Below are 26,068 nucleotides of genomic sequence, written 5' to 3'. Positions count from 1 at the left end.
CTTATTTGCTAGTTCACCCCTCATCCCCCAAATAACACTAACAGCCAGAGTTGAGCTAATATGAAGGCAGGGGCCAGGAGCTCCCTCTAGGACTCCCATGTGGGTGCAGAGTCCCAAGGCTTTGGATCATATGCTGCTGTTTTCCCAGACCACAAGCAGGCAGCTAGATGAGAAACGGAGCAGCCGGGACTTGAACTGACGTCCATATGGGATGCGGTGCTGCAGGTGGCAGCCTTATGTGGTATGCCACCACACTGTCCCAGCCTTCCACCCCCAGACTTCTGAGAGCTCTTCCACTGCCAAAGTCTCGGGTCCCACGTTGTGTGTCAGTGGGAGCTGTGGCAGTGGTCCCCGGGGCAGGAACATGGTGGCCTTGGGGGCATCCCAGGGCCTCCGCCCACTGCCCAGTGGGGCTGCGGGTGTATCCAGGGCAGGTACAGGACTTCAGGGCGGGCTGCTGCTCCAACCCTGGGTGGACAAAGCGCTCCCTCCCACCCCAGGGGCCCTCGATGGACATCACAAAGAGTCATAAAAGTTTATTGTATGAAAGAACGCCCGCGGCTCTGTACACTATTTACAGGCAAGGCTTCTGTACAGCGGGGAGGGGCCGGGGACCGGGGGAGCAGGGGCCTGAGCCTCTGGGGCTGCGGCAGGCGACCTTGTCCCTCCGGGGCCGAGTCCACGCACGACCCTGGCGCTGAGCTCCGGAACATTCTTGGGCAGATCACAGTGTCCCTGGGGTCCTCGGGGCAGGTCGGTGCCCCTCTGCCCCCGCCCGCAGCCGCAGAGGGGCTAGGACCCTGCGGTCACAGCTCGCTGGCGCGCACGGCGGGCTCCAGCTTGTGTGACAGGGCGGTGAGCACCTTGTCGAACTTCTGGTAGCGCCGGGCCTGGCTGTGGCAGGCGCCCTGGCTGCCCCAGAGCAGGCGCATCTGGAACTCGGTGCTGAACACCTCCAGGAGCTCGGGCCGCGCCTGGAACCCTGCAGGGCAAGAGGGGTCAGGGTCAGAGAGGCTGCCCCGGCCGGCCACTCCCCAGACGGCCACGGCAGCGGGGCCAGGCCCACTCACCCTGCAGCTTGACCTCGGCGTTGGTGTGGTACAGCCCGCCGTGCTGCGCCACGGTGCGCGCCGCCTCCAGGTGCGCCAGCACCACCTCCACGCCGTGCTCCGTGCTGCCCCACGGCTCGGGGCCCTCGGCCGGCGCCGCGTCGCACTCGAGCAGCGTGATGAGCGGCAGCACGTGCGGAAACGTGGTGTTGCTCAGCGGAGGACTTTCTGCGGGGAGACACGCGGTCAGGGCCTGGGGGGCACGTGGTGCGGACGAGGGGGCACGTGGTGTAAGAGGGGCGGGGTCACTTGGTGGGGGGGTGGGGGCACGTGGCAGGTGGGGCTGAGTCACGATGGGAGGGATCACATGGTGGGAGAGAGGGGGCCCCTGATGGGAGGGGTCACGTGGTGTGGGGGAGGAGGCGGGTCACGTGGGAGGCAACTGAGGTCATGTGGTGGGAGGGAGGGCTAGGATCACGTGATGGGGGTCTGGGGTCACGTGGTGGGAGGGCGAGGCTGGGACACGTGGTAGGTGAGAGGGTGGGGCCATGGGTCATGTGGCAGGGGAGGGCGGGGCTAGTCACGTGACGAGTGGGAGGGCCGTCCTGGGTCACGTGGTAGGGGCTAACAGGTAACTTGACAGGAGGGCGGGCTTCTTGGGTTCAGAGGTGGAAGAGCGGTCACGTGGCAGGCAGGGCTGTCCTGGGTCACGTGGTGGGCGGGTCATGTGGGTCACGTGGCAGTAGGAGCGGTACCTTTGCCTTCATTGAGGCTCCTGAGGAAGGGCTTGAGCTTCTTCTCGTACAGGATGGCGCCCTCCGTGTGCCGCTGGCGCAGGGTCACCCACGTCTGCTCCAGCCGGGAAATCTGCGGAGAGCGGAGCGTGAGCGGAGGCGCCGGGTGCGGGGTGCTCGCTCCGAGGGCCGCAGAGCTGGGGGTCACCCGCTTTTACAGGGGAGGGCCGCCTCGCAGGCTGAGTCCCCGGGCCAGTCCCGCACCTGGCGTCCGGCTCAGGGGGGCGGCCCGCTGGGCCAGGAAGCAGCCCTCGGTGCTCTGGGAAGAGGGGACACGAGGACCCACAGAAAAGGCACGCCATGGCCTGGGCCTCGACCGACGCCTGGAGGACTCGGTCCTCCCCTTGCCCTTCTGCCGGCGGGTCTGGAAGCGCCATCCCAGAGCCACGCACCCCAGGGCCCCTCCAGCCCACTGGGGACTGTCCCGCTCACCCGGTGGGCCCCTCGGTACCTGCGCCATTTCCAGGGCGCCCATGACAGCAGCGAAGCTGAACATGTTGCCCATGGTGCCCCGCAGCTCGGCCGCCAGCTGGATGGTCTTGTGCAGCAGCGCGGCGCGCTCCTCGGCGGAGCCCGTGCAGCCCAGGATGTCCACGGCCAGCATGATGGACATGGTGTGGAACCTGTGGGAGGGCCGGGTCAGAGGGGCGGGGCCGGCGAGGAGGTGGGCGGGGCCAGCGAGGGATGGGTGGGACCAGCGAGGGATGGGGCGGGGCCGGCGAGGTGGGCGGTCAAGGCAGAGGGCGGGACCAGTGGGAGAGCCCAATGAGGCTGGGAGCGCGGCCAGAGTGGCGGTAGGAGGGGAGGAGCAAGGCAAAGGCTTCTGATTGGCCGGTATGGGTTGAGGCGGGACCAGGTGGCCAGGCGGGGCTTGTGACTGATGGGTGGAATCCTTCCGGCTGAGCAGTTTTTGGAAAGAACGCGGGGAAGCCCGAACTGACAGGCGGGGCCAAGGCAAAGGGACCAGGAGACGATTGGTCCGGAGGATGCAAAAACAGCCGAATCCACCAAGAAAGGATTGAAGTGTTTGGGAAAGCAGGAGTGGGTGCAGGTGGTTGTGAAGCGCTTGGGACTGGTCGGTAGGGTGGGGTGGGGGACTCGGCCGCAGCCCGCGGGGGGTCAGGGACTCCCGGTCCTCCCCGCGCGCCCTCAGCACCTGGGCGCGCCTCACCTTTCCAGCAAGTCGAGTCGTAGCTGCCGGCCATGGGGAAGGGTAAGCAGCTCCAAGCCCCAGCGTACTCCCATTAGGGTCTGCATCTCCTTGGTAACGCCCAGTATCCTAGCAACCTGCGAGGACGCCCAGAGGGCTGATTAATCTCCTGTCAGGGCTGGCCCCAGCCATCTGGGAGCGAGAGGAGAGCTTTACCAGGAGGGGTGGCTTGGCTGGGAGGCGGGGTTTGCATCCCAGCGCCTCCACCCCCTCGCAGCGGCGTGGACCAAGTTGAGCCCACTTTGCTGAGGGGGCCTCAGTCCCCATATCTGTGAAATGGGGGATGCATGACAAAACGGCCCGAGGTGCCTGTCAATTATTGAGCTAAGGTTCAAGACCCGTAGCTTGTCTACAGTCCCACACTGCACATGGGACCTGGGTTCTTTCATGGAGCGACCACCCTGCCTTGCTCGCCTAGCTCTAGGACGGGCAACCAGATAATGCGGGAAAAGTAGGGGCTGAGAACGCGGGATCCCCACATCCAGACAAGGACCCAGGTCTGGGACTAAGTAACGGGTTCTACCCGTGTGCCCACCAGGGGGCGTAAGGAAGGAGACCTGGGACCGTAGGCCTGGTGTGAGACGTCCGGGTCCCCACTCCTGCCTCTGGCTAACAGGGCTGCCTAGTTCCAGGGCCAAACCGGCACTTGTTGGAAGCAAGAATACCTAGCTTTTTCCATTTTTCAAAGCAGACCTCACAGGCCCCGACAGGCAGGACCCACCAGCCCCAAATCAGAGAAGCAAAGTAAGTCACAAGCCAAACTCCAGGCTCCTCACACCCGATCCCTGTGCCAAGGCCAGAGGACACAGGGGCGGGTGCTTCACGGGACACCTACCAGGCAGTCCACCTGGGTGACGTGCCGGGCCAGCGTCCGGGCATCCACCTCGGCCAACAGCTGCTTGACCTTGCGCAGAAGGCCCACCTCCAGGGGCCTGTTGTCCTTGGGCATCAGCAGGGACTGGAAGGTGGCTGGGCTGAAGGAGGACGTGGCTTCCACAACAGGCACGCTCAAGGCCTTGCCCCAGTCCCCCTCAGGCACCCCGCGTTCTGACAGTTCCTTCAGCCGCTCCCCGTAGCTCCTGGCCTGCCTGCTGGAGGCCTCCAGCGCCGCCCACTCCCTGCTGCCGGGGACAGGGGGCTGGAGCTGGCAGTAGTGGCCAGAGTCTGGGTCGCTGTAGCTGCTGAGGGACGGGGACGGCGAAGCCTTGCAGAGGCTGTGGGAGGGGCTGGCGTGACAGCTCTTGTCCGAGTCCCCACGGTGTTTTGGGGTGCTTCCAGAGGACAGCTGGGGCTCGCTGGAGCGCCGGGCGACAGGCGAGGCAGGCAGGGCTGTGGCGGAGGGGGCTGCAGGGGTGGTGTGGACGCGGGTAACTGCAGAGGGGTCCAGAGAGAAAACTCATTACCACAGCTCCTCACCGAACTGCCTCCCCTTCCCCCGGGACAGGCTCCATCCTCCCTACAGGGTGATGGGGTGGCCCAGGACCAGCCCTGGGGTACATTCTGAAGAGCCCTGGCTGTGCTCTGTATGTGGCTCGTGTGACAGGGTCTTTGAGGAGGTAACCAGGATGAGATGGGATCGCTGGGGTAGAGCCCCCAAGAGTGAACTGTGGGGCATAAACCAGACACAGACAACACACACAGCCATGGCCACACACAGCTACATACACAATGATACACACACACACACACGCAGTCACACAGATGCACACAGTCATGACCATACACACAGCTAGACTCGGTCACACACACACACACACCCCTACCCACAGTCACATAGCTACATACATACAGCTATCGCCATGTACACAGCAACACACGTAGTCACAGACGCACAGAGTCATGGCCATACACACAGCTACACACACAGATGCTCACACGGCCACACTCCAACAGAGCCCCTGCCAGGCAGAGCGTCTGTAGCCTGCTCCCTCTCCTAACACTTTGCCTACTATGTGTGGGAAACATTCTCTTTTCCCCCAGACTGGGGCCTCTCACTGCTGACCCACAAGCGCTCTCTGCCCTCCAAGGAAGCCCAGGGCACTGCCTTCCTTTGTAACTGAGCTGTGAAACTTCAACTGTTCTAAGAAACACAGCATATTTAAAAAAAAAAAAAAAAAAAAAGCATGGCAGTCTGAACTGGCCACCCGGAGACACCCTATGCCACCTGAGACCCCATCTACCCACGCAGGGCACAACAGAGCCCAATGTGTAAGGCAGGAGCCCCACTAGAGGGGCCCAAGCTGGCCGCCCCAGCACCAGCACACTGCACACTGTGCCTATGCAAGGCTCTGCTGACTTCAGAACACACTCTGGGCACCTTGCAGTATGCCTGGCACCCAGAATCTTCTCCCCACCTTGACCACATTGAGTCTCTCTACCGTCATTGGCAGACCACACCCAAATGAGCAACTTAAAAGTCAGCCTGCTGTGGACAGATTATATTCCAGGAGTCTCATAAATAGTTGACTTGGTGAGGCTGAACTCAAGTGGTTCTGGGGGGCCTGGCCATTCCCCGGGCCTGTGTAGGAGCTGCGTATATCTGGGTGGAAACCAGTAAGTGGAGGGTATATCTCCTGTGTGGGTGTGAGCAGCACTGCCAGCCCCCCTCTAAAGACATTCTTGCAGGGCTGAGCTCTCCAAGAGACAGACACATACCCCCTTGGTGCGGCAGCAGCAGCACCCCCAGCTCACCCCCTCCCCTTCCCCGAGGCCTCATCCAGCCACCTTACCTGTGCTGTAGGCAGGGGAGCCGGGACTTTCGGAGATGGGGGTCATGGGCGAATGCAGGTCTGCGATCTGGTCCATGCTGAGCGTGCAGTTGCGGATGGAGTCCCGAGGGTGGGGCAGGGACGTGCTGTGGACAGACGCAGCCAGGAGGTCAGGCACGCTGCTGTAGCCTGGGTGCCTCCTACTCTGACCATGAGAAGCAGGAAAGACGTGGGGAATCTTTGTGTGCACCCTCCCAGTGAACAGGGATGAGACTGAAGCCCCAGAGGGGGCAGGGCTGTGCGGGATTCACCCAGCAGGGCAGGAGCACAGCAGGATTACCCACACCAGCACTCCTGTCTCCCCCCAATCCTGGTCTGTGCTTCGGCCCTCCTGGTTTCAGGCAGATCCCTCACTTAGTCCTGCTCCCTTTTCTGTCCTTGCCCAGCATCTCCCACCCTACTCTACCCCCAACCAAAGCTGTGATCAGCATGGTAGGGTGAGGCTGGGCACCTGCTCAGTCTGCTGTGTCTTGGCTATTCCCTGTGAACCTGGCCCCGTGCCACCCATTCTCTGGGCACATACAGCCCCTCAGCAGTGTCCTCAACTCAAGGTACAGAGGACAGGGTGAATCTTAGCCCCCTGCTGCCTCCTGGGTCAGAAGCCCTTGTGCAGTCCACAGCATACACAACCACTCTCTCCCCTGGACATCTTTCCACAACTTGGGAAAACTGTGGAAAGGAGCTAGCAGGTATGAGTCTGGGAGGGGCCACCTCACAGCCCCCACAGCCTGCTCAGGATGCCTCAGGCACACACAGCTGATGGATCCTGATTCCAAAACCACAAACCCAATGGCTGCTGCCCACAGAGCTTCCAGGCATCATTTTCTTGGCCAGCAGCACCCATGCCAGGCACAGGGAGATGGAGCTAGGAATGCCTCCTTGACAGGTGCTGGTGATGGAAGACAGCAGATCTTGCAAATGGCCAGGGAGGCCACAGAAATGAGGGACGGACAGACCTGACTCGGAAACTCCCTCTTATCACAATAACTAACAGCTGCTTCCTCATCTTCAGGACAGGGTGTGGGCAGGGGAGCAGGCCAGAGAGCACACAGCACGGGAGCCGTCAGTGCTGGGGCTGTTCCTGGGACCTGTTCTCATGCAGCCCCCAAGGCAACCCAGGTGTCATTAAGATGTCGCTGAGCAAATTCCATTTCTGGGGCACTCAGGTACCCACCTGGGACCACCCAGACAGGGTGAAGAGGGGTGGCATCAGGGGGCAGGAAGCCAGAGCACCCTCTTGGCCAAGGCAAGAGAGGACTCTGTATAGGTGAGACAGGGAGGAGCTAGCAGGTGGCAGAGTTGGGACTGATGTGAGTGACCACCCATTACCACCTGACCTTCCTCCTGCCCCTTCCATATGCAAAGGCCCTGAGATGGGGGGGCATTCATTTCACCCCAGCTCCAGGTGGCTGGCTCCCTCCTTTCCCACCCACTCTCTGCTTACAGGATGCCCCCCATTTGGCACGTGGGCAGGACAGGGGCCGGCTGACCTGGTGGGGCAGGCATCAGCACGAGTGACCTTGTCGGTGGTGACATCAGTCATGGTGACACTGCGCCGCTTCATGTGGCTGCCTTTGGGGCCGGAGGGGCTGGCGGGGCTGGCAGCCTTGCTTCCTGCCTGGCTCAGGCCGTAGCTGGCCTCAAGGTAGCGCAGCGGGAAGGTGCGGTTCACCGGGCAGTAGATGATGGCGCCGCTCTGCTCGGACACGGCCTTACGGCTGCCCACATGGTAGCGCACCAGGGCAGGCACGTGGTCAAAGCTTTCCTGCTCGAATAGGTACTGGATGTGGGTGTAGCTCTCACCCGCCTTCACCACCACCTTGTTGATCTTGAAGTGCAAGGCCTGGTTGCGCCAGCGGCACGTGAGCACGTAGTCACCCAGGCTGGTGAGCGAGTCCCGGATGAGGAAGTCTCCATTGCGCTGCACCAGGGTCTCTGAGACCTGTAGGGGTACGGAGGGGGAGGGTAAAGCTGGAGTAGGGGGAGCTGTGAGAGAGCTAAACCAGACCCAGGGAAACCAGTGAATGGAGACGTGTGTAGCTTGGGGGACAAGGACCCAACAGCCCAGATTCGAAGGCAGCACCTCAGCCATGGGGACATAAAAGATGAGGGTTGCGGATGGTTGCACCCTGGACCGGAGGTCACAGAGTCCCAGGGGCTGCCAGCACCTCATGAGTAAATGCCCAGTCCTCACTGCCAACCCACTCTGGGCCTTGGCACTCCCAAGCTGCAACACCACTGCTGCCCTGCCCACTAGCAAACTCCAACCTTCCCACATACAGTGGCCCCTCTCCTCTGGACTTGGGCGTTTCCTATTCGGCTCTGACCACCTGCCAGTCAGACCCATCATCTGCCAGTCAGACCCATGCTACTGCTTCTTCTACCTCAGCGTCCTCAGTGTCTGGCACACAGTCCAGCAGAGCTTGGGCCTGGCAGGGTCCAGTATCCCAGAGCCTCAACTTTGTCAAAACCGAGTAGCCCTTACTTAGCACAGTGGGCTAAGCCACTGCCTGTGATGCTTGTGTTTCATATGAGTCCTGGTTTGACTCCCAGCTGTTCCACTTCTGATCCAGTGCCCTAATAATGCACCTAAACAGGCAGCCAAAGACAGCCCCAGGGCTTGTGCCTCTGCCAGCCCTGTGGCAGGTGAGCTGCTGTGACCATTTGGGGAGTGAATCAGCAGACAGAAAATCTCTTTGTTTCTGTCTCTCCCCTTCTCTCTCTTTCCTACTCTGCTTTTTAAATAAATAATTCTGAGCAGACCAAGGATTGACACTCACTGACCAAACATAGGAAACTGATTCATAAAAACCACAACAATAATAGCACAATAATAGCAACAATAATAGCAACAACAACACCACCAGCCAACATGGCCCGAGTTCCCAGGGTCAGGTTGAGCACCTGCTTGGATGATGTCACTCGGTTTCCACAATGACCCTTGGAGGTGAGCACTGCTATTACCTCCCATTTTACAGATGAGGAGACTAAGGCTCGGGGAGGGGAGAGAAGGCATTCACAGGGTCAGTGAGCAGCCCTCATTCCACGCCACCCAGGCTGAGGGATCCGTGGGAGCCGGGATGGGGCAGGACCAGCCCCCGTGGTGGTGGGTGGAAGGCTGTGGGCTCAAGGCCTCCCAGCCGGAGTCCACGTACACACTCACCTCCCGGGGGATGCGACCGTGGTACCAGGCATGGCTGCGGAGGTCGGTACTGCTGAGCTTGAGCTCCTCCTCCAGCTCCTTGTGCAGCTTCTCCGGCGAGGAATCAAGGATGTACTTCTCCTTGGAGAACTGGAGACACACAGCAAGGGTTGGCATGTATTCAGAGCCCATTTCCTCCTCCTCTCCTCACTTCAGCCACCCCATCCTGGGAGGTCTCCCTCCATCCCTGGGACTCCAGGAACACTAAAGTGCCAGTGTTGACAAGATCCCTACCATGATTTCCTGTCCCCGTGGGAGGCAGGCAGTCTCAGCTGACACTGCCCACTGCACTCCACACCCTGCACCTCCACCTACACTGGATGAGTGAGGTGCTCAACAAACTAAGCCCTCTCCTCACCAAGGTTTCTGGGCCAGGAGACCTACAGGCAACAGCCTAGAAGCAACTGGAGTCGCCTGCAGTCAGCACCACAGCAGTGGACAGCGGCAGTGGGCAGGGCAAACTTTCAGAAGAACAGGGATTAAGGCTGAGTGAGAGGCACATAAGTCTGAGTTGCCTTTCTGGAAGCAACAGCCATAAAACCATTTCTTATGCACCAGGGACACTAGACTGATCATGAAGTGGGGCGAGGGGGGATTTCTATAGGTGGATGAGGGAGCTCAAGTCACACAATACTGGGGGCTAGGGGCTGACAAACTGAAGCAGCAGGATGGTTTCAGGAAAGGCAGCCAAGCCCGAAGTTATCTGCACCCTTGGCAATCCCTAAGGCACCATCCTCCTGCAGTGTCCAGCAGTCCTTGCAAGATGAGACATTGCGGCCCAGCAGGGAACTTAGGGTCACTCCTTGGGGTGATGCCCAGGATTGCCCACACTGGCCTCCTCAAAGGTCATGAAAGCTGACTGATCCAAGGGGTCCTAAGGGAGCTCCCACCACAAAGCCCAGCCCGATCCTGGCTGGCCCATGGGAATCCTCAACCTCAGCTTGTCTCAGAAGAATGGGACAGATCCTGCGTCGTCTCACTGTGAAGACACAGCAAGGCTCACCACCAACTTCAGGCCCCAAAGTGGATGCTGCATACACAGATTCCAGAAGGGACAAACGAGGGCAGAGCCAGGGCTCCCCAAGGCCTTGCCAAACTCCCCAGGAGACCTCAGACCTTGCCATTGCACCTCCACTCCATGCCCCTCTGTTCCCACACTGCCTCAGTTTACCTGGATCTACATCACCCCAGCATACCAAGTTTCCAGACATCTCCAACACTTCCAATTCCATTCATTTGGCATTGACTCAGTCCTGGCCCTGACTGTGGCCCTGAGCTAGAGCCAAGGCTCCCAGGTGCTCAGAACCCCCAGATGCCAGCAATCACCTGAATGTACTGGGAACCCCTTCTAGCCCTAGTCAGGGGCAGACTCCGTTCACATCCCCCGAGAGGTACGGTTCCTGCCCAGGCCAGAAGATGGACTGGGGGGTGGGGACGGGTGGGCAGGGAAGAGGTTATATGTGTGTGTTGGGGAGGCGGGGAGAGCTGAGGGCTGGCAGGGGAAAGGGGAGATTGGCTATGGGGGCAGGGGCAGGTGTGGCAGGGATGCGAAGCTGCCTTAGGGAGCCAGGCTTTACCCAGCAATCACAGTAAGAACCACAAGAGGGTTTTTAATTGTTGGGGCAGGTTCCACCTGCTGGTGGAGCGTGGCCTAGTGTTTTTCAAACCATGGTAAGGCAGGGTGGGGCATGGGGGAGAGAGGGAAGGAGAGTTTACATGGGCACGGGTTGGAAGCAAGGGAGAGGGGTAAGAGAAGCCCTCAGGTCAAGATCCTGGTGATGATGGTCTCTTAGGCACACTGGTATGCTAGGGTCCCAAGCCGAGGTGGGCAGCAGCAGCTTGAAGGTGGGACCATGAGAATAGGCCTTGAGATTGTGACCAGAGATGGCAAGTCTTACACAGGTCCCCGGGGGAAGGTGGGGTGGGGTGGGAATCCCATAGAAAAGCTGACCAGGGGCCAGAGGCCTGGTACTGGATTGAGATAGGGCCATCTTAGATACCTCCATGCCCCAAGGGGACCCCAGCTGGCCCACTCTGCAGCTTTGATACCAGCCTATGCCCCCTCCCCATCCCATACCAGGCCCCAGGGAAGGGAGGGTGGTGGGTGAAGGAGAATTTACACTCACACACACACACACACACACTCACAACACACACACACACACACACACACACACACACACACACACACACACCCCTGTATGCTGGGGTCCTAGACAAAGAGCTCACCCAGGAAAAGGACCCTGTCCCAAGTCTGGAGCTAGGGAGACCGGGCCCAGCAGGGGAGAGGGTCGTGAGCTGAGGAGCCTGGACCTAGGCCCTGAGTGACCTTGAGCCTGTCACTTCCCAGCCTGCGCCTGTGAGCCTGTCAAAGGGCGCTGGGAGCCTAGGCTTCTCTTTGCCAGCCCTAATCAGTGATCAATTTGGGAGATCCAACTTGGGCCCCCACACCTCTAGGGGTGGGGACTCCTAGGGGTACCTATGCCCTCTTCCTTCACCCTCGACCTGGGGGTCGCCGGCTCCCAAGAGTTTGCGCGGGGAGGGGGGCTGGGGTGTAAATGCAGCATCCCTGCGCTCCGCGAACTGCTATTGGCTGAAGATGATCTCACCGGCCGGCCTGCGCACGCCTGATTGGCCGGCGCGGGGATGCTGCGCTCCGCCGCCGGCGGAGCCGTCATTCAGGCGGGCTCGGAGCGGGTGTGTGAGCCCGGGGGAGCGCAGGGGTGACTCGCCCGGCGTCTCCCATGGGACCCGGGAGGCAAGAGCGCGGGGACCCCCTCCCCGCCCCGGGCAGGTTCTTCATCCCTGCCCTCCAGCTGGCGCCCAGCGAAGCCCCTCTAGCTGCCCTGAGTACCTAACTTCAAGCAGAGTCAGCCCCAGATGATGCTCCGCAGAGAGGCGGGGTCCAGGTCCTCCCTTCCACCCCCTTCCGTTTAACCCTCTCACCGCCACCGGCACTGTCCGGCCGGCTAGAGTGGGAGACCCGCACCTAGCAGTGACCGAGCCCATCCAGAAAGCAGGAAGCTGGCAGGCGTTCAGACACCAGTCTCAGCACCTGCACAGCCCTCCCCGCGCCCTGCCCCTCACTCAGCCGTCAGACTCTAACCCCGGTACAATGGGGAGTCAGGCTACCCTGGTCAGCTGCAGGGGCCAGAGCGTGAACTGGAGGACCTGCAGGGGCGCTGGGAACCTTCATACCAGGACTCCACGCCCCGGCTCAGCTCCCTGGTACGGAGGAGGCCAGATCGTCAGTCCCCACAGCCCAGAGTCCCGGGAATGGCCACAAGACCCCTCATCCCCCCGCGGAGCAGCTGGGCGCCCCTAGGTGAGACTGGGGCGACCCCGCCCCCTCCCTGAGCCCACCACCGCTGCCGGGTCCGAGAGCCTGCGGGGCTCCGCGGGACTGCGGAGCTCCCGGGTTATCGGGTGCTCGGGTTCCCGGGCGGAGCGGCCGGAGGTTCCAGACCCATGCACCCGGCCGGCAGCCGAGCCGCCCCCTCACCTGCACCTGCACCAAGGAGCCGCGGTAGAAGCAGCAGGCGGCGGCCGACAGGGCGCTCCACAGGCTGCAGCGCTCGGTCATGGTGGGGCCGGGCGGCCGGAGCCTGGACGGTGCGGGGGGCGGCGGCCGGCGGGGCAGGGGCGCGGGGACAGACCAGGCTGGGCACCGGCTGCGCGTGCCTCTCAGCGGCGCGATTACCTCATCGCCTTGTCGGGGGAGGAGCGGGGAGGCGGGGCGGGGAGACCCCACCCTCCAGCCGGCCGCGGAGGGGAGGGGGCCATTGTTCCTCCCTCCTCCCAGCCCCTTGCTCCAGCCCTGAGCGCTTCAGCTCCAAGCAGCCCAGGATGCAGAGTGGAGGACCTGCCAAGGTGTAGGGGCAATGAAAGTGGGGAGTGTCCGTCACCGGGGACAGTCGGGATGCGGTAGGAACCACAGGACCAGGAGGAAGCGGCTTCTGCTTCTCCCACTCACTGCACCCCTCTCTAATTCAGAGTGGGTAGACTTGGGGGGTTCCATCACAGCCAAACAGGGGTGCGGGGGCAAACCCCCGTGTGCCTTGATCTTATCCCTTTGTGGCCTTAAGAGATGGTCCAGATCCTGGGATTGCTCATCTCTGACTTGGTGTCAGAAACGGTGCTGGGATTGCCCCTGGTAGACAGACTGGGGGGATGCAGGGCTGCAGGAACCCTGGGGTCGATGTGGCCCCTCCTTCAACCCCACCAGTCGTTCTCAGGGAGCCGGGCTGACCCAGGCAGCGGATGCTGTTGGTACCTGAGCTGCCCTCCCAGAAGTCTCAGGCACTGGCTGGGCTGGTGCGGGTAACAGCTCAGAGGATGCTTGCTTTTCAGCCTTCCTGTCTCCCAATTTGCACTTTTTTGACCCCAATCCAAGACTCCACAGCACAAAGACAGCGCTGCTGATTCTGCCATCAGCCAGGCTAGGGGCAAGCCCTCCTGTTGGGCTGTGTGATTCCAGCCCACCAGGACCACCTCTCTGAGGCTCCGTCGTGGGTTTGTTTTCTGTAAAGACCCTGGAAAGTTCTGAGCACGGAACCTGACTTGTTAAGAATCCCTGCTTGAGAACCCAAGAATCCACACCCCATGTGAGAGCTCCAGCGTTCCAGCAGCTGGTTCTGCCTACAGGAGACACTGGGGGAGGCCTGGAAGTTTGCCCCCAAGGCACACCTTCCTCCAAGGCTAGAGCAGGTGGGAACATTTCTTTTCACTTCATCTTGCTGTTTAGTCCATGCCAGCAGCAGGTGCTGTTTCCCTGAGTTTTCTAAAAATCTGCACTTTTTGCCCCATATACAGAAGCAAAGAGATAAAGTTGACAAGAACTCGGGGTGGGGGCGGTCCCCTACCAAGCCCCTGTGTGTGTGTGTCCCACCTGCCAGCTCTGCTGTGGGCTCTCCCCCTGTCTTTCTCCCCCTGGAATGAGTGTTCTAGGCCTGGCCCTGACTGGTCGCAGCCTCCAGAGCCCACTAGTGCTCCGGCTTGGGCTGGCCCCAGCTCGGCTGTCTATCCTCGTCTCCTTCCCCACTTTTTGTCTGGGGACAATTGTCAGGGATTGCAGCTGGACCCATGGCAACCCTGGCTTGGAGACCCCACAGTCACCCCCTCCCCTCTGTTGCCTGATGCTCCAGAGGGTGACGGCCACACCCAAGGACCCAAGGTCATGGGGCAGGTCTGTGGGTCTAAAACTCAGATCTATTGGACGGCAAAACACAAGACCACACCCTTGCATGATTCCTCCCTGGGCCTGGGGTGAACTGAGAGCCCTGTGGACTCGGGGCCTGGTGTTCCTGGTGCCCTTGTGGGTAGAGAGTCGAGGGCTTTGTCTGTCCTGTGGGCATCAAGCCTGGGCTGTAAGCTCAGCTCCACCCTGTGCTGTGTGCCTGTGGGCAAGTCACTGCACTAGTCTGCACCTCAACTTTCCCATCTGTGAATGGGCCCAAAGAGGCCTTACTCTGACCAGCAAGGAGGGAGGAAGTCCAAGACTTCTGCCTCTAGTGGGTTCTTGTGGTATAATCCAGAGCCATCCCTGACTCACTAGCAAAACCACGGTCTCCACATTCCCAGTGTCCTGCACAAATTCAGCTGTGGCTAGATAAGTCTGCCCATTCTTTGGGCTGAGAAACTGAGTCCACATGTCCACCCTCCCTGCCCCCCGGCCCTTGTGCCTGAGCACATCATAGGTGGGATTGAGGCACTACAGCCTTTACATGGAGACGCCCTCTCTCCCCAGGGGCCTTGTCCTGGCAAATGCTGAGTCCTGGGCCAGGACAAAGCAATGGCACACGAGGAAGGAAGCTGCTGACACTGAAATGCCACATGCCACCCAGCCCCTAGACCACAAAGGGTGCCAGCCACCTGAGCACCCCCGCCCAGCCCCTCCTACCTTCACATAGTCCCCGGCAACCTCAGGCTCTCCTGCAGCCCTGGAAGGAGAAAAGAAATGTGAGTGCACCTAGTCCTGCTGGGCTCCCTGACTACCAGCCCCTGCCTGGGGCCCCCACCAGAGCCTCAGGGCCCCTCCCAGCCCAGCCCAGGATGCTGCAGTGCTAGGGCTGGCAACAGCAGACAGACTGCGGAGTCAGTTCCCTGCGCCTTCCAGCGTGGCCAGGAAAGATGCTGCAGGAGATGGGTACCCAGGGTGCCAAGCCTGTTGTACACACTCCTAGCCCCCAGCCCTACACGCTCCACCCCACTGCTGGTCAGCTGGAACTGAACCCTTCATCACCGAGCCAAGCCCAGCAGCTCCCCCACGGCCACCTGTGGGTGCTTCCCCATCAGCTTTTCCCCAGGGCCTTCTCTGCCCCGCCCCAGCTCCCATCAGCTTCATCCTTCTCCCACCTGCCCTCACAGGCCTCGGTCCTCTGGCCTGCGGTTCCAGCTGCTGCCCCAGCTACACGTGTCTCCCCACCAGCTTGTTCCTGCCCCAAGTTCTAATCACTTGTTCCCCTGGCCTAGGCCATGCTTCCCCACTTTATTCAAGTTACCTCCTCTGAGAAGCCTGCCTCAACCACACCCCCCTAAGGGTCCCTTGTGTCCCTCAGGCTCTGTTTCCCTAGGCTTACTTTATTTCCTCCATTTTCCAAATCCCTGCCTGGTTGCTCCTACCCTGTATCTGTTGACTGAGTTGTCTGGCGCCTGGGGTGGGGTGGCGAGACTGAGTTCATTCCCCAGGGAGACCTCAGTCCCTCGTACCGTACCCAGCACACAGCAGGCACTTAATAATACGGTTAAAAAAACACGTGGGAAGTGAACAAGCAGCCCTCACTGGTACTTCCGCTAGGCTAGGAAAGCCTCATTGTCCCTTCTGTAACACGGAGAGTGAAAACATAAAAATAAATAATTTTAAAAGATTTATTTATTTATTGGAAAGTCAGATATACAGAGAGGAGGAGAGACAGAGAGGAAGATCTTCCGTCCGATGATTCACTCCCCAAGTGAGCGCAACGGCCGATGCTATGCCGATCTGAAGCCAGGATCCAGGAGCTTCTTCCGGGTCTCCCACATGGGTGCAGGGTCCCAAAGCTTTGGGCTGTCCTCCACTGCTTTCCCAGGCCACAGGCAGGGAGCTGTATGGGAAGTGGAGCTGCCGGGATTAGAACCAGCGCCCATATGGGAGCCCGGTGTGTTCAAGGCGAGGACTTTAGCCGCTAGGCCATGCCGCTGGGCCCAATATATATATATATATATATATATATATATATTTTTTTTTTTTAATGGAGAGGGAAGGTCGCATGCTGGGGAAACAACTGTTCGAAGACAGGGGCTTGTTCATGTTGAAGACAAAGCAAAGCAGGACTAGCACTCACTTCCCATGTTAGGGTATCATTCAAGTCCCAGCTGCTCCACTTCCCATCCAGCTCCCTGCTAATGTGATTGGGAAAGCCGCAGAGGATGGCTCAAGTGCTTGGGGTCAAACCACCCACGTGGAGACGCAGAGAGAGCTCTGGGCTCCTGTTTTTGGCCGAGGCCAGTCCTGGCTATTGTGGTCATTTGAGGAATAAACCAGGATATGAGGATCACTCTCTTTCTGTCTCTGTCATCTAGATTTATCTTTCCCTCTCTGCCTTTCAAATCAATAAATAAGATTGAACTTTAAAAAGGGTGGACATTTGGCCTATTGGTAGACAGTCAGTGCCCCATGTCAGAGGACTTGGGTTCAAGATCTAGCTCCAGTTCCTGACTGGTAGACCCTGCAAGCAGGTGCATTTCTGCCCCCACCTAGGAGGGCTGGGTTGAGGTCTCAGCCAGCAGATAGGATCTCTCTTCCTTGAGCAGGCTCACTCTTTCTCTCTCTCAAATAAACTTTTACCACAATTTAAAATAATAATAAAAATAGTGCTGTGATTCTCAGCTCCCGCAGCCTGGGCTCCTGGCTGAGGACTTGTCTCAAAGCCCCCTGACCCCTCACCTCCTTCCCTGCTGGCCTCTAGGGTTCTGACCCTCGTAGAAAGTCCTTCCTGCCCTCTCACCCAAGTCCCTCAAACTGCAACGTGGCAAAACTTTCCAGAGTCTGTTGGGTTCTCTGTCCCGCAGCAGTGGGAGTTGGGGTGCAGTGGAGGACCCCTCCCTGTTCCCTCCCTACTTTCCCGGGTGAAATGACCCATCCCAATGTTTCCGGCCATTCAAGCCCGGAAATCCTCCTACTGTTGGGAACAACTTGGCCGGGACACTGGGATCAACTCAACACTTCCTCCTGCTTCCTGTCCACTTCCCGTCAGGCTCTGGGGTAAGGAGAGCCTTGCGGAGGGGGTGCTAGTAGTACAGGGCAGGCCTGGGCTGGGTGGCCAGAGCCAGGGAGGTGCTCCGCCCCTGGGCCTTTCTCAGCTACACTCCAGTGTTCCGGGATCTGGGGGCAGCGTGTGGATGTCTCTGTCCAAACCCCACCGTGCCCCCACTCACCCAGCCCCTCATCCCTTCTTGGTCTCTGGCCTCCCTGCACTCTCCCACTAGGAACCACAGCATCAAAACAAAGGTGCAGCTCTTCTGGGCTCTGCCTCACCGTCCTGTACCCCCAGTCCCTGCCTCCCAGCCTTGGCTGCTCCTCCTGGGTTTCCCCACATGCTGCCACCCCAGGGTCCCTGAATCTGCTCCTCTTTCTGCCAACAGCATCTTCCCCCCCCCAGGTACGCTCTGAGTCCCACAGATGCCACTGGAGCCCTGAGCTGCCCTGCACATCCCCCCTGCATGCAGTCTGTCCTGTAATCCCAGCTCCACCAAGGCCGGGATTGGTTCCACAGCCAGGAATGGTGCTGGGACGCCAACAGGCACCCAGAGGGTCTATGTTAAGCAGACCAATGTCACAGCGACCCCAGCTGTCTGTGACTCAGCCTGTCCCCGCCCCCTCTCCCTACTCTTTCCTGTGTTCTGGTCTTCTTTCCATCTGTGCCACTCACTCTACCCTCAGGTCCTTTGCACATGACCTTCCTGCTGCCCAGAACATCCTCTCACCCAGGACATTCTTGCTCCACCTTCAGATCTCAATGCCTTGCAGATTTCTGGAACATTCTCCTTTCCACTATCATGATCACATCCAGAAATCAAAACACCCATTTGAAAAGCCTCACCACCACCCATTAATTAATTTATTGCTTCTTATATGGACTTGGAGGATGCTTCACTTTGCATGCAAGTGTTAAGAATAATTAATATATAATAGTGACAATTGGGCTAAATCAATCCCATTAATCAGTTGCATTAATTATTTAAATAACCAACCCCTTTAATTGCCTGTATTAACCAATTTGTTCTAATAACTGATACAACTTATTGCATACATTAGCTTAATTAATTGGAGCCCATTATCCTTTATTTTCCTAATGCCTGTTTGATTCTGAACTTCACCTGTAGTGTCTGGCCTGGGCCTGAAGGCAGGGTGACCTTGGAGGAGAAGAGGTGGGAGGAGCCAAGGCCCCCTTCTCCCTGCTGGGGCCCCTTCTTGGGAGGAAGGGCATGAACTTAACCTCTGTCGAGGCCTTTCTGGGCCCCTGCGTCCCCCAGTTTGTTCTTGGGCTGGGCTGGGTTCCACAGGCTGGACTGGAGATTTCTCTGACTTCTGCCACCTGCTCCCCTCCCCCACTTACTGCTCCCTGTCTTACTGATCTGAGCCCCAACTTTCTCATCCATGCAGTGGGCTTACTGGATCTCTCTTGCAGGGGTGCAAGACTTCCTGGCTCAGTGGGGGCTCCCCCCTCACCCCTGCCTGCAATCCCTCATCTGACCTTACTGAGAGCCAAGTCCTTCCTTTGCTCTACTTCCTCCTGGGAGGGAAGCAGTAGGTATCTGCCCTGGACCTCAGTGCTTAAAGGCCTGGGGCAAAATAGCCTGGGTGGAAAGCCCCATGCCTCCCCAGGACACTCAGCCACAGGGCCAGTGGGATTCAGGGCTACCAAGGTTCCTGGCTTTAGCCCCTGCCCTGCCCAAACCCTGTTGCTTTATCTCTGTCCTTGTCCATCTTCCTGGCTGGAGTGAGCCATCCAGCAGGGGCTTAAGAAGGAACTGTGGCCCTGGAAGGAGAGGGTTCAGCCGGGGCTACTAGCTGAGTTTAAGGAGCCCTGAATCTCTCCAAAGAAGAGGGAAAAGTGAAAGGGAAGGCCCTTGCGAAGCACCAGCTGCACACCTGTGAGTGCCAGCTGCATGTCCGTGAACTTGAAGCCTCGTTTGACTGCTGAGAAAACCCAGCTTGGAGCATGATGCGGTGTCTCAGCTGCTCAGACAAGAACCAGATAATGTCAAGTTCTCTGCACCCCCAGAAACCCAGGCACTCCTGGCTGGAGAAGGAGGAGAAGGGGGACGCTGTAGGGGGTGGAGGGTGAAGATGGCCACATTCCAATCAGCCCAGTATGGACATCAGGAAGCAAAAAGATCGAGGCCTGGATCCAGTGAAGAACCCCCCTTCCCCAGGCTTGTGAGAGGGGCAAGACCCCTCACTGGGCTGTCTCCCTCTGCAGCCCTGAGCCAAGGTCAGACCTCCCTGGTGTCTCCCTCAGTCCGCAGGGCACTCCTGGGAAGCAGGTGCTACCATTAGCTCCAGTTTACAGATGAGAAAACTGAGGATCAGAGAGGAGAAAGGACTGGCTCTGACTTGCACACAGCCAGTCAAGGTTCTGTGTGGTTCACAGAACCCCAGCTCTCCCTGCACACAGCCACCACAGCAGCCTGCTTGCAGAGTCCCCTGAGGGGTGGGGGTGGGAGGGATGCGGCTCCAGCTGGGGAGAGGGGGGCAGCCCATCCTTCAGCTCGCCCCGTTCCCACAGCCCAAGGCGTCTGGGGGTCTCAGGGACTGTGAGAAAGTCTCCACAGGAAACGAAAGCCTGCGGCAGCTGGGCCCCTTCACACGACAAGACCCAGCCGCCACCGCTGCTGCGAGCCTGAGGAGGCCGTGCCGCCGGGGCCCACCGCGACCCCCTCCCCCAGTGGGTAATCTCTACCAGATGCCCCCTAGGCTGACGTCACTCCGCAGGGCCGGGAGGGTCGTGGGACTCCGGCGAAGAGTGGGGAATTCTTGGACCAGAGTCAACATTCCAGAAGGAACTGGGGCGGGCTGAAAGGTTGAGGGTGGGAGTAGGGGAGAAGGGGTGGCCTGGCCTGTTCTCCGTGCCTGGCACCAGGGGCAGGACCAAAATAGGGTCCCTAGCAGCTTCCTGGAGGACACTCATTCGCTGCTTCTCTGAGTCTCAGTTTGTCCCACTGGGAAGTGGGGGTGGGGAGGGGAAGGGAGCCCGTGTCCCCGGACAGGGTGGTGGCATGAGGCCCTGGTGCGACACAGAGCAGCATCCCACACCCCTGAGGGGGGCTTGCTAAAGGGCAGCTTCCACTTGCCCCCTGCAGTGTGTTGTAGAACCCAAGCCAGGCTCCCGTGGGCTGGGCACACACCCCTACCCCCCACCTCCCTGGCCTCCTGAACTTGTGGGGCTCCAGCCGCCCTGGCCGCTGCTGCTCCTCGGTCATGCCCCACCCCACCCCACCCCAGGGCCTTTGCACATGCCGCCCTCCCATCCAAAAAGCACTCCCAGCTGCCTCCTCAGCCCCATTCCCACAGCCACTATGTCTGCCTCGCCACCAATCACCACTGCCTCCTTCCCCAGGGCCAAAGCCCCCACTGGTTTTTAAATGGTTCCTTTCTTTTTGCTTGCTCACTCGTTTCACTCATCTGTCTTGACAATTATCTGCCTCCCTTGCACTGGAGTTGGGGTCCCAGAGGGCCCATGCATGGTGGCCTCCCCAGAGCCTGGGACAGGGAACGGCAGAGCTGCACCCCCGTCACTGTTAGGATGAAGGAAGTGTCAGCTGTGAAACCAGCCTCTCAATGATTCCATCTGTAAAATGGGCTCCCCCATAACCTTCTCCCCAGGAAGTCACCTGAAAGAGTGGCAGGAAAGGTGGAAAGCGAAATGTGGCCTTGAGATGGAGCTGGTATCAAACTACACTCTCTTCCCACTACATTCTCCTCCCTAGCAGAACCAGAGAGGGGCCCACCGCACAGGCCCAGGCGGCTGAGCAGGCCGTCTGTTCGTTGGCTGGCCTGCAATTGTCTTGGTGGGTTGGAGTCAGTGTGTGTGTGTGTGTGTGTGGTTCCCTCCTGCTCCCTCCTCTGCAGTAAGGACTAGAGGACAGTGTGCAGGGTTTGCTGGACCTGCTGTCTCCTTGCAGAGGCTGAGATTCCTGGTGTGGCACGGGGCAGGGACAGCGGCCAGGCTAACGGCCCCTCCTCCCTCCTTCCTCCCCAGCCCTCATGATCTCAGCCGGGACGACACCAGGAAACTGCTGCAGCCTCACCTCTTCCCCTTCCTTCCTCCAGTTCCAGGTGCACCCTGCCCTCCCCCGGGGATGACACCCCCCCAAAAGCACTCAGGAGCGGGCTCCCTGCCACCTTGCTCACTGGCTCACCTCCCCCAGCCAGATGGCTTTAATATGCGGGTCCAGCATGGGGCAAGGGCTGTCTCCCCATTGCAAGGCACAGAGGTAGTAGACCCGGGAGGGACAGTTAGCAGTCCCTGGAGAGTAGTTGCATGGAGGGGGCCAGGGCCCTGGAGGGACAGCCTCTGCTCTGCTGGTACCTCACCCGACTCAGGACCCCCTCCCTCCCACTCGGGATGATGGAGGGCAGAGAGCCTCTCCATTAACAATGTCACACCAAGCCGAATGCCTAAGGCACGCCGGAAGGGCCACCGGAGCCTCTGCTCACAGGCGCACAGGTTTGGGCTGGCTCCCAGACCTGACAACCTCAGCACCACCTTTGTCAGAAGCCCTGGGCTTTCCCAGGGCCACTGGGCGCCCAGCAGGTAAGATCCTTAGCCAGGAACAGGGATCGCAGCCCTAACTGGAACTCCCACCCGAAAAGCCAACCTCATCTGTGAAATGGGGACAATAGGACCTTTCTCCTGGGCTCTTCCGGATAGAGCACGGACGTGTCTTCCCTTCCCAGAACACTGGCTTGGAAAACTCGCTGATGCTTAATTCATACCCCCATGCAGATCTACCCGCTGAAGTCACGCCTGCCCGCGCTGACCTGCGCCGGGCCCAGCTCGGTCACTCACCCCCGGAGCCCCAGCGCCGGGCACCTTCGGCCCACTGCAGTCATGGTTGCCGGGGGTCGCCGCCCGCAGCCTGGAGACCTCAGCCTCAGCGACTCCCGCCTTTCTCAGGCCTCGCAGCAGCCCAGCTCAAAGCAGAACTCAGAGGGCGGAGCCTAACGTGTAGGCCACGCCCACGACACGCCTTCCAGCCCTGCCCCATCCCTACGCCAGCGGGAGGAAGGGCCACGCCCCCAAGCTCGCTCCTCCCCCTCCCTGTGCGTCAGCGTCAGGGGTGTAGGGCCACGCCCCCGAGGGCTCCACCCCGCCCCTCTCCTAACAGCCCGGGAGAAGCCACGCCCCTTGGCCACGCCCCTCCTCCCCGCCTTGCTGCACCATGCTCCCGCCAAGGGCTCCCAGAGCCTTCTTGGATCTCGGGGTGCACGGAGTGCCCAAGGATGGTCAGGACCCCCTTCTCTGCCAGAAGAGACCGAATTGGGGAGCGGATGAGAGGGGACGCGGCTGAGGATAGGCGGGCGTGGTGGAAAAGCTTTAGTTGTTGTCATTAGGGTAGCCGCCTCACCCTTTGCCAGGCACCCAGGTACTGCGCTCAGATCTCACAGGCATTATAATTCCTCAAACATCAACTTTCCAGACAGGTGCTATCCTGGACACAGGCCTTGGACTGACCGTTAGTCCTGGAGCGACTCGGGAACACCTGACTGGTGTGGCTTAGTCTCTGGGGGCTCCTCAATTTGGGGCTGACTACCCCAGGACCATGAAGTACCTGGGCTGGGGGAGGAAGGAAGGTGGTGGGTGAGGGTGCAAGCCACTGGAAGCACTGAAATCCTAGCTTGGCATGAGCCTGCCAAGACTCAGTGTGCCCTTCTGAGAGTGGGGCTAATAGTCCAGTCACTCGAGTTTTCCAGGATGTCCAGTACAAAAAAAAATCCTTAGTAAATGGGAGGTTGTCTGGCATCCCTGTTTGTATTCTACCTGAACTTAACTCACCCTGGAACTTAGTGAAGTTGCAGCTGGAGGGAGACGCTGTTCAGCCACAACCCTAGTGCCCAACTAGCCCCCGAGAGCCCATGCCGGACGCAACCTCCCTCCCCTGCCTGGGGACCTCGAGCAGAGTCAGCCCTTCTCTCTCTAGCCCAGATGTGGGGATTAGGGGAGGTGGTCCTCTCCAAGTCTGGAGCTCACCGGCCCCTGGCAGGCACCTACCCGTCTGGATGCCCAGCTGGAGGAGCTCCCTTGTCCTCTGTGTCCTGCGTGAGGGCCTCAGGTGTTGGTGCAGGTTCCACATCCAGGACAGAAGGGTCTGGGTGAGAGGCGGCTGCGGTGTCCATGCCTGGAGCCTTGGCCGCCACCACTTCCTCCGCTGGCCCTGCGCCCGGGGGCTCGGGCAGGCCTTGGGGTACCGGCTGAGGCTCCAGGCCCACCTCTAGGGACCCCTGAGGCTGGTGGGATGCCTGTCGGTCCTGAGCTTTCTTGGTGCTGGGCCGAGGCATGGTGCCCATGTGGCTGTACATGTCACTGGAGCGTGCATAAGCCGGCGGGCTCTTGGGCACTGTTACCATGTCGTCCTGTGTGGCCTCAAACGTGTCTGGCTTCAGCTGGGCCCGAAGGCTGCTGGGGGTCAGGGACCGTCTTAGAGTGAAAGAGCGGGGCAGGTTCGACAGACTCCCCAGGCCCTTGAACTTGAAGAACTCTGGCAGGGAGAAGGGCAGGAAAGGGGGTGTCAGTAATAGTAAACACAGAAGCACCTACAGTTCTACTCAGTGCTGGCCCCCAACACCCCTCTGACCACCCCTCTGATCACTCTCTTAGAAATGGTGCCCCACAAGCCCGGCACAGTAACCTAGCAACTAAAGCCCTCACCTTGCACGTACCATATCCCATATGGGCACTGGTTCTAATCCCGGCAGCCCCGCTTCCCATCCAGCTCCCTGCCTGTGGCCTGGGAAAGCAGTAGAGGACAGCCCAAAGCCTTGGGACCTTGTACCTGCTTGGGAGACCCTGAAGAGGCTCTGGGTTCCCAGCTTTGGATCAGTGCAGCTCTGGCCATCGCGGCCACTTGGGGAGTGAATCATCAGACAGGACATATTCCTCTCTTCCTCTCTATCTCTCCTCCTCTCTGTATATCTCCTTTCCGATAAAAATAAATAAATCTTAAAAGAAAGAAAGAAATGGTGCCCCACAGTTCCTGTGACCCATGACCCACGCTGCCTGGCACAGCGCGTCATCCGCAAACAGTGGGGACGAGGGTGACAAGGACAGCACCAACCCTTACACAGGTTCTCAACAGAACTCAGTGACACAAGCTGAGTTCTCCCATGCCCCAGATGAGGACACTGTGGGCAGAAGGGCCTGAGGTCACACAGGGTTGGGGGAGAGGAGGGGGGGCCACCAGGAGCCAGAGGGTCCCAGGACCTGTGGTTCCCTCCTTCCTGTCAGCTGAGCCCACACTCCCTTAGGCGATACCATCTCCTCGCTTCCGCAGGGGTGTGGGGAGGGAGGAGGTGTGTGGGGTGCTGTCCCTCCTCACAGCCACCACCTCTGATTTCCTCGGAAAAGCAAAAAGGAAAAACCCTAGCATTTTTTTGCTTCCTGGCACCTCTACCTGCTCAGGCCTCCACCCCACAGGGTTGCCCAGAGAGGCCACTGTGGCCCTGGCAGGAGAAAGGCCTGGCCCAGGGTCCTGCAACAAGGCTGTGGCTAAGCAGTCTGCTGGGTCGGTGTTCCCTGAACTTTTTTCCCAGCCCTGGCCACCCAACTCAGTCTTATCTCAGAAATGGCATTTTGGCCCCGGGGGACAGTTGTGCCATGAGGTGGGGGTTGGGAGGGAAGCAGAAAGCGGGTACCCAGGTTGATCTCCCCCCTCAGCACCCCTGGCTGCCAGAAACAGTAGCAGTCGCTGGGAGGGACATGGAGGCCCCGAGGGCAAGGACTGGATGCAGCAGTTAGGTCTCCGCGTCCCTGGCTGTGGGAGGAGTCTTCCCTGCCCACCCCAGGTGCTTCGGATCTAAGTCCTGAGCAGCGGAGCAGGAGTTAGCCAAGAGCGGCAGAGACTGGGCCAGGAGGGTGTGGCCCCTCCCCTTGCAACAGCAGCCCCAGCCTGGGGCCTCTTTCCTCACCACCTGTGGGAACGGCAACAGGACCCCAAAGCAAGGTCCACAACCCTAGACCTCAGCCTCCCAGCAGCTCTCAGCCAGAGATCTTGGGGGGCAGCGAGACAGGGGGTTTGGAGATCTCCCCTACTCAGGCCTCCTCCGAGGTCAAGGCGAGAGCCGAAGGGCTCCGTGGAGAAGCGAGAAGCAGAGACACAGAGAGGTGAGATGGGGGCCAAGCCAGCCAGGGAGAGAGAGAGGGAGAGAGAGGGAGAGAGGAGCAGCCCGTGAGAGGCAGAGATGGAGAGAAAGAGAAAGAGAAAGAGAAAGAGGCTGGGGCAAGGCCCGGCAGTCGGTGGCCACTGGGCAGGCTCAGGGCCCCGCACTCACTGAGCTTTTTGCTGCCCTTCTTGGTGCCCTCCATCATCTCGGCAAGCTGGGCCAAGGTCCTGGCTGGCCGGCGAGTGGACGTCAAAGTCGAGGTACCTTCCACCTCCCCTTCCCCTTTTTCTCACCCTCTGCTCGCTTCCTCTGTGTATTTTTAAACCACTGAAACTCTCTCAGCCCCACCCTCCCTGCCCTCTCCACCAGGGGGGAGGGGGGCTGGGGCCTCCCCCTTGTCCTGCCCCCCTCCCCCGGTCCAAGGGCCGGCCTCCTGGGCCTCTGCCACAAGGGCAGGGGGCAGACCGCAAGCCTGTGGGACCTGCAAGGACTGGGGAACAAACCACAAGCTCTGGGCATGGAGCCGACCGGGCCGGGGGGCCCCTGGGGACCTGCCAGCAGCTGTTAGGGGGTCTGGCCCAGGGGCTGGGAAGGCAAGGAGACAGGCCACTGTGCAGGGCAGTTTAGTCTTTGTAAATAGTTTCTTGATTACTCCATTTCCTTCTGTATTGCAGAGGCAGAG

General features: G+C 59.9%; 1 protein-coding gene across 5 annotated transcripts; it reads right to left on the bottom strand.

Annotated features, from left to right (window-relative positions):
* Nucleotides 1-521: 521 nt before the first annotated feature.
* Nucleotides 522-25,634, bottom strand: SH2D3C (SH2 domain containing 3C). Of its 5 annotated transcripts, none has more exons than XM_041004418.1 (12): nt 25,555-25,634; nt 23,279-23,765; nt 14,923-14,962; nt 8,985-9,113; nt 7,312-7,763; nt 5,783-5,907; nt 3,889-4,424; nt 3,015-3,130; nt 2,295-2,466; nt 1,805-1,916; nt 1,071-1,277; nt 522-982 (listed from the first exon to the last, which is right to left on the bottom strand). In XM_041004418.1, exons 1-12 carry the CDS (start codon nt 25,589-25,591, stop codon nt 807-809), a joined length of 2,589 nt encoding a protein of 862 aa, XP_040860352.1. In that variant the 5' UTR covers nt 25,592-25,634; the 3' UTR covers nt 522-806. The 5 variants fall into 5 exon arrangements, with proteins under 5 accessions (XP_040860352.1, XP_040860353.1, XP_040860354.1 ...); XM_041004419.1 differs by having other exon boundaries at nt 3,889-4,397; XM_041004420.1 differs by lacking the exon at nt 25,555-25,634 and having other exon boundaries at nt 22,076-23,358.
* Nucleotides 25,635-26,068: the final 434 nt, after the last annotated feature.

This window comes from Ochotona curzoniae, unplaced genomic scaffold (genome assembly GCF_017591425.1).
Source record: "Ochotona curzoniae isolate NIBS_2020 unplaced genomic scaffold, NIBS_Ocur_1.0 scaffold_3208, whole genome shotgun sequence".
Classification (NCBI taxonomy): Eukaryota; Metazoa; Chordata; class Mammalia; order Lagomorpha; family Ochotonidae; genus Ochotona; species Ochotona curzoniae.
This window is presented reverse-complemented; position numbering and strand designations above follow the sequence as displayed.